Source organism: Daphnia magna, unplaced genomic scaffold (assembly GCF_020631705.1).
Source record: "Daphnia magna isolate NIES unplaced genomic scaffold, ASM2063170v1.1 Dm_contigs212, whole genome shotgun sequence".
NCBI lineage: Eukaryota > Metazoa > Arthropoda > Branchiopoda > Diplostraca > Daphniidae > Daphnia > Daphnia magna.
The window spans coordinates 50,476-58,771 of record NW_025533180.1 but is presented as its reverse complement, the minus strand read 5'-3'; the positions used below and the strand labels follow the sequence as shown (position 1 = coordinate 58,771).

General features: G+C 44.9%; 1 protein-coding gene across 1 annotated transcript; it reads right to left on the bottom strand.

Moving 5' to 3' along the window:
- Nucleotides 1–631: 631 nt before the first annotated feature.
- LOC123467646 lies at nt 632–1,735 on the bottom strand. Its single transcript, XM_045167502.1, has one exon. It carries the CDS (start codon nt 1,733–1,735, stop codon nt 632–634), a length of 1,104 nt encoding a protein of 367 aa, XP_045023437.1.
- Nucleotides 1,736–8,296: the final 6,561 nt, after the last annotated feature.

Below are 8,296 nucleotides of genomic sequence, written 5' to 3'. Positions count from 1 at the left end.
ACGATTCCTTTGTTGGCAATCCATTGAATTAACTCCTTGCTCATGTATTCCCCTCCGTTGTCAGATTGAAGGGTTACAATGCGTTCATTAGTTTCTGTTTCAAACAAGGCAATGAGATATTGAATGTGCGAGCTCACTTCGGACTTCTTCTTCAGGAACCTTATAAAGCCATATCCGTTGAAGTCATCACGATCGTAAGGAAGTAGAGAGATCCATTAAGCGATGGAACAGACATTGTCCACATAAGTCATTGTGGATAAGACCACCTCTTTTTGTTGCTCGAGTGCAACCACACGTAGGAAAAGGGAGCCGGTGATGTTTACCGAAAACGCATCCTTCACAAAAGGGGGGAGTGTCCGTTGAATTATCAATGACGAGACCATCGACGAAGTTAGCAGAATTCATTTTCTTTAACTTAGCAAAATTTACGTGTCCTAGACGTTCATGCCAAATCTAGATGGAGTTTGGTTTTGCTCTGGCAGGGAGTGCTGCAGATACCCCTGGCGGTTGTTAGTTTAAGAAATGCATTTTCTAGAGTCTCTTCTGAATCTTAGAACCAGTTCCAACAATTTTTCCGTTGTTACTAAGTGTCGAATGATGCTACAATATCGCGTTCTATTGTTGCTTCTATTTAGAACAAGTTCACACCTAGATTGGGAACAAACAAAACTTTGCGTAGGGTGCCATTATGCCACACATCATCAACTTTATATCTAATGGAAATATCTCCAATTCCTGTAGCCTGAAGTGCCTCGTTGTTTTTCCCGACTCCTTTGATAAGACGCTTGCCTAGTGGGATTGACTGGAAATTGTTGAATAAGTCTCTGATATCGGACATGTGCTCACTCGCTCCTGAGTCGGCATACCAACAATCTGAATCAAATTGAATATCAGTGGATTTGAAGGCATACGAATCTTCTTCGATTGGTCGTTCAGTTCTAGATGATTGAGTGAGGAGAGCGTCGCCACTACCAGCATCGCTTTTTCCTTGTAGGTAGGACTGTTTCAACCAACAGTCTTCTTCAAGATGGTTGGCTCTTCGATTAAGTTTTGTGCAATAGGCACAGATTACTTTTGGGCAATTTTCACTTCTGTTAAAGTCTCTCTTTGACTCAGAGAATGCAACCTTCCCTTTCTTTTTGTTAACGAAAAAGGCTCCAGAATCAGATGGCTCCATAGTTACGTCAGCTAACTTCAACATGTTTTCTTCAACTTGCAACCTGGACGCTGGAAGTGGGATTGTCTTGATTGTGTTGTCAGTGCTGTTCCAAGCAGACATAAAGGCCTTGTAATTTCTGTTACCATTGAGAGGTAGAGTCGAAGTTATCTTGGCTATGATCTGATCATGCGAAACAGCAGAGTTGACATCTCGAAGTTGAGCTGCTAAGGATTCGATGGCAGCAATATGAATCATTATGTCATGTTTGGAATCATACTGATAGGACATGAATTTGCCCATCAACAAATGCTTGTTTTCCATGCTTGCTAGTTCGTATTGGTTCAGAAGACGAGTCCACATTAAATGAGATGTTGTACAGTTCATGATTGTTCGCATGACTTTTTCTTCAATAGTAGACACAATGAAGTTTTGTGCTGCGATATCCATCTTCATCCACTCATTGATCTCAGCCGTGTTGGCTGTTACAGCGGCAGCATTTGAAGGATTTGCAACTGGGGCTACTACTGTTGGCTTCTGATAGACTCCTTCTACTACGTCGAGTAGACCATGATTCATTAGAACAAGTCTTAATTGAAACTTGTAGAAATTGAACATTTGAACTGATCTCCTTTGAACTTTGAAATGTGAGAAACATTTTTTGCAGAAAAAATTCCAGCGGCCATTTTACCTCTGTTACAGAAACCAGCGTGAGTTCACTTTCTTGCTTAAGTATCGTTATTACAATTTATAATACCTATGGCGAAGCTAGGCCCATAACCTGTTAAAAGTAAACACCTCGTAGACTAGTTTCACTGATTAACTTGTTTCTTTATTGTTGCTTGATATGAGACTCGACAAATATATCAAGGGAGAACAAAAGGATCCATAAGACACGAGACAGTTTTCAAGTAAGAACAGTAATAAAACAGTTTATCGGTGCAGACGACGTGAAGACAAGAAAAGGGTTGCCAGATCGATAATAATTGCAACACTAATATCCCTAACTTTTAGTTAGAAACTTATAATTAGCATAGAAAGATTCGTCTTAATTAGCCGAATTTAACCATGCTTAATTTATGGGGGTGTGTTGCAAATTGACTTTGCAATCCCACACCCTCTCCCTTTTTTTTACCGTCTCGTACCCCTCCTCCCACGCGCCACTTCTCTCTCTTCTCATCTAATAACCCTCTAATTTTGGCGCGCAGAAACAAGGAAAAAGAGGGTGGGGGAGGAAAGGGAAGAACGAAAGAGGAAAGGACAAGACAACTCGGGGGGCTAGTCGCAAGCAAAAACTGGACCAAGAAAGTTGTCTCAGAAATCTAGGACAAATTACTCTTTTCCATTGTTAGCCTCCACTCTTTCAACAAATACAAAATCGTTTCCAGCCAGCAATCGTTCTTGTCATTCCCTACAATTTGGTGCATCGACCGGGAAGACAAAGAACGAAGTAGGTAGGAAATTTCCAGACCAAGAACGAGCGAAGCCAGCCACCACGCTGCTACCACGCCGCCACCACGCTGTCACCACGCTACAACCACGCCGCCATCACTGCTTCTAAATCACCGCCGTCGTTACTGCCACTAGATTTTCTCTGCCATCTTCTCCTCCAATGGTAGGAAGAGGACCACGCCGTCGAAGAACCGAAGCGGGCAAAAAGGCCGAAAAGGAGAGGCGAGCTAAGAAGCGCCAAATCGCAGCACAGCAACGCGACGAAGACATAGAGAAGTAGCTTGCCCAGCTGGAAGAGACGGAACTTCACCACCCACTCAACTATGGTAAATTTTAATCTTAACAGAAGAGAAAAACCAACAGATTCCGTCTAACTCCCCAGCCCATCCAGTTAAGCCCCAAGAACAGTGTCCGGCCATTGACTGGCCTGGACCTTCTACACGTGGTACACACCCGAATCGCCCCGAACCGGCTGAAACGAACCGCCCCGAATCTGGTTGTCCTGAACCCGATCACCCCGAACCAGAGAGACCGAATCGCCCTGAACCGGATCACCCCGAACCGGATCGCCTCGAACCGTTCCACCCCGTGCGTACTACTCACGAGTCTACAGCCTCGTCTTCATCATACCAGTTGCGTTCAGTCGTTTACCGGCAGGAACCAACTTCGAATTCCCCGTCTACACCTCCCCACCTTAGTGTTCAGCCGATTACCGGCACGAATCTAGCAGACCCCCCCCCCTCTCACACCTGCCTTCAGTCGTATATCGGCAAGAACCAGCTCCAAACTTCTTCTCTACCCAATCCTACACTACACTCCCGTCGCATACTGTAACTAACCTCTCCACCACCCACCCGACGTTGCGTTCAGTCGTTTATCGGCACGAACAAACGTTAGATCCTCCCTCTCACCCTACTTATACTAGCGCTCAGCCACACGCTGACCTGGATCAGCGCGAATCTCTATCGCAATCCGAAGTCTTCACTGACGACGAGGAAGACAATCTTCCCACTTTCCCACCCGAGTCTGACGAAGACGTCGCCACTACCCGTAAGGCTGAACCAGATCTACCAGCAAGTAGCCAAGCACCTAACAGCAACAACATAGCAGCCAGACGCATACTGCGGAAGACGGCGATTTCAGCACGAAAACGTTGCAACACCGAAAACGTTAAGTGCCATCCGCCTCCACGTTCATCTCTCCTTAAGGATTTCATCCCCATCAAGTTGGTAGGCAAACGACGCTTCAATACCAGAGGCCTCCCGAGACCACCTCGTCACCGCGACAAAGACGCCGACGCCCCAGCTGACTGCTTTGCCCTGGGACCAGCCAGACGGCGCTACTTGCCACCACACCTTCGAGAAGAAAGGGTCATCTTAACGAAGTCCATTACGCCCGGTACAGCCAGAAGATCGCAGAATTAATCCATCAATTGCATCTAACTATAACTTTTTCACCCTGCCGCATCACCTGTGGGTTGACTGTCACATCAAGTCAATACATTTCTCTCGCAAAGTCGTCGTTATTTAGCAATGGATGAAACGGACGCAAATGATAATCTAGAAAGGGAAAGCCCGGAAACCCTAAAACGTATGCGAACCACTGAGAAAACCCGTCTTTCGAAGATGATTACTCGAATATCCAATCACATGGAGGAGAGAGGCAGCAGAAAGGTACTTAGAGTGTACCGCAATCAACTGGCGGAAATTCTGCAAGAATGCAACCTACCTACCAATTGTACCAATACTCGTGTGTGCTAACGGGAAGGAAGTCCGTACCTACGGACTCTAAGACAGTGGCAGCCGAGTAACACTTATCAGAGAAGACGTCTCAAAATCTCTGAAGCTAAAAGGGGAATGGGAGCAGTCGCAATTCCGAACCTTTCACGCCCAGGATCCACTAATCAGAGTACGAAAACTACAGATCACGATCACCCCACTGGACCGTAAAGAAAAATTCTACGTGGAAGAAGCATACTCCATAGACAAGCTGAACATCCAGGGTCGCGTGGTTCCACCAAACGAGTTAGCAGAATGGCCGCACCTAACACGCATCAAAGTACCAGAATTACCTGGCGCCGAAGTTACAGTTCTGATAGGTATGGAGCTCACCGACGCCCACGACGTAATAGAAATAAAAAGGGAAGTCAATCAGAAGAACGCACCTATGGCGATTCACACTCCCTTTGGTTGGTGCATCGTGGGGCAAATGCGCAAAAGACAAAAATCAAACACCCTCGATGTGTTCGCGACAACTCAAGACGAAAAGGTTGACTTTCAAACGACAGTTCAAAAATTCATCACCGGCGAAGAACTAAACACCCACCCCGACGTTAAGGTTCCCATAGCTCCCAGAGACTTAGAAGCGCTAAGGAAAATCAACGCTTCAATAAGACACAACGGAGAAAGATACGAGATCGGCCTACCTTTCAAATCCTCTGAACCAGCACTACCCGACAACTACCTGTTGTTGTATTACAATGACAACTCTTTAGCCTTGTGTTTCTTCTGTGATGCTGTTTAGTTCTTTTTTCCCTTTCTTCTTACTTTTCTTTTTTGGGTCGTCTGCTTACTGCTTGTTCAGTCTCACTAACACTCTCTGACCTCGTGTGTCTCCCAAAAACTCTCTCTAAAAGTTCATCACAGTTCATCACTTGAATAAACACCATTCATCGACATTCATCGGTAGTTATTCCCTTTACCACAACAGGTTATGGGCCCAGTTTAATCAAAAATTTCTCCGTTTCAACCTCAGCTTATTTTAAAGGATGTCAACGTTCACGTCCAAAGACGTGAGCCATATCGTTAAGTTCGATGGCAAAAATTTTGCTTTCTGGAAGTTTCAAATATGGATGGTTCTAGAACAGCACGATTTAGTGGAAATTGTTCTAGGTGAAGAACCCATCCCAGATGAAGATTATGATGACGATCAAGTAATTCAGAACAGTGATGAAGTATCATCGTGGAAAAAGAAAGACAATGCAGCCCGTTGCTACCTTGTATCCACCATCGCTCAACACTGTCAAAGGACACTCGTTAACTGCAAAACAGCACATGAAATGTGGACTCGTCTTGCAAATCAACATCAACAAAATGCTTCTGAAAATAAGCATCTGGCTCAGAAACAGTTTTTCGCATACAACTATGTCGAAGGCAATGATGTAATGTCTCATGTGACTGAAATTGAAACCATGGCACATAATTTGGAAGATCTTGAAGCTGGCGTTAGTGACTTGCAAATCATGACAAAAATCATATGCACATTGCCTCCCAGTTTTCGCCATTTTGTTTCTGCGTGGGACAATCTTCCAGATGCTGACAAGAATATAGCTAGTCTCACAGCTCGCTTACTTAAGGAAGAGACCCTGAACAAAATGTATGGAGGACAAGAGGAGACAGATGCAGCTTTCTTTTCTCGACATCAACCACCTTTAAACAAAAATGAGTCGGCGTCCAAGAAAATGAGTAAGCCAAGAATCAAATGCAGTTATCCTTCTTGTCAAAAACAAGGCCACACTGAAGCAAGCTGCAGAAAGCGAATCGCTGATGAAAAGGCTAAAACTCAAGCCCAACTAGCAAAAACGGACCCGATTCTAGATGAAGATTATGCTTTCACATTTGATGCAGATTTTTCTTTTCAAGACGAATACGCTTTTGCATCTGATGCATATCTCGAACATGCTGGCATTAAAAGGTTTATTGCCGACTCTGGTACAAGCAAGCACATGTCAGACCAGCGCAATATTTTCTCTACCTTCCACGCGGTGGTGCCAGGTGCCTGGCCAATCAAAGGTATAGGAATCAACAACGAACCACTTCAAGTCCATGGCCATGGATCAATCAAAATCCAAACTCGGGTCAATGGTAAATGGACCGCAGGCATACTGAATGGAGTTCTTTTTGTCCCTCAGCTGGGTGCGAACCTTTTTTCAATAGGAACAGCCACTGACCTTGGATGCCTGGTAGCTTTTGACAGTGCTGGAGTTACTATCTCTCGTGGCAACAAAATAGTTCTGGTTGGAGCGCGAGTAGGTCGGAATCTTTATCATCTAGGTTTGAAGATCATCGCCCCGGCTTCAATTGGCACTTCAGCACTTTTCTCTGCATCAGTTCCCACACCGATATCCATCTGGCATCAACGTCTAGGCCATATAAACCATCAGTACATCCACAAAATGTCGTCAAGCAACATGATTGATGGTCTTAACATCAACAACGTCGCCGAGTCATCATCTCCTTGTGCAGGCTGCGCGTATGGAAAAAGTCATCGTTCACCCTTTCCAAAGGATGGACGTAATCGAGCCACCAGCATTGGAGGACTCATCCAATCGGACATCTGCGGTCCCATGAGTGTTCCATCAATCGGCGGTTCCTTATACTACATTATTTTTAAGGACGACTTTAGCGGTTTTCGCGTCGTACATTTTATTCGGCAAAAATCAGAAGCCTCGGATTTATTCAAACAGTACGTTAGCCGACTCCACACTGAAACTGGACAGAAAGTTCACATCCTTCGTTCGGATAATGGAGGGGAGTACGGAGGTAAAGAATTTAATTCTTGGCTGTCGAAGAAAGGCATCAAACATGAAAGCAGTGCCCCATACAATCCAGAACAGAATGGGGTTGCGGAACGCGAAAACAGAACCGTCGTTGAATCAGCACGCAGTCTTATTCACATGAAGAAATTACCTCTTGAACTGTGGGCTGAAGCCATCAGCTGTGCAGTCTATACTCTCAACAGAGTTAGGTCAAGAACGATTCCCACGACCCCGTATGAAGCTTGGTTCAAAACTAAGCCGAATGTGGGCCACTTCAAGATTTTTGGCAGTGAAGCCTACGTTCATATCCCGGAGTCCCAACGTAAAAAGTTCGATCCCAAAAGTGAAAAATGTATTTTTGTTGGTTACTCGGAAACTCAAAAAGCTTATCGCTTCTGGAACGCAGAACAAAGGAAAATCAAGATCAGCCGTGACGCCATTTTTAATGAAGAACCTACTGCTGAAACTCCAATTTTCTATCCTGATCAAACCAAATGGGTAATGAAAGAAAAAAATGCCTCTCCAACAGTTTCGACAGGCCCACCTTCTTCAGACGATGAAGCTGATCCTTTCCATGGTTTTGAAAAAGAAGAGTCTCACATTGATCCTAGAACAACCAATCAAAAGGTCTATCCCCAGCGAGTTCGAAAACCACCGGGAGAATGGTGGAAAATTCCTCAAACAGACTGTGCTCAATATGCTCTTCATGCTGCTGCCGTCCATCCGGACATTGAAGAGCCGTCCAGCTACGATCAAGCAACACAATCGGATGAAGCAAACCACTGGATGAGAGCTATGAAAGAAGAATTTGACTCACTTATCAAGAACGGAACTTGGGTTCTTACAAATCTACCGCCCGGGAGATCAGTCATCAGAAGTCGTTGGGTTTACAAGCTCAAAAGAGGCCCGGACAATCAGATCGAGCGCTTCAAAGCCCGTTTTGTAGCGAAAGGTTTTTCGCAAAAACCTGGGATCGACTTTGATGAAACGTATGCTCCCGTGGTGAAATACGATTCACTTAGAACAATACTAGCGATTGCAGCTGCAGAAGATTTAGAAATATCTCAGCTTGATTTCAAAACCGCCTTTTTATACGGCGATTTGAAAGAGGAGATCTACCTTCAACAGCCTCAAGGTTTCATCACTGCTGG

Excerpts from the sequence above, each read along its gene's own strand:
- LOC123467646 (XM_045167502.1), bottom strand. The coding sequence starts at position 1,735 with ATGAATCATGGTCTACTCGACGTAGTAGAAGGAGTCTATCAGAAGCCA.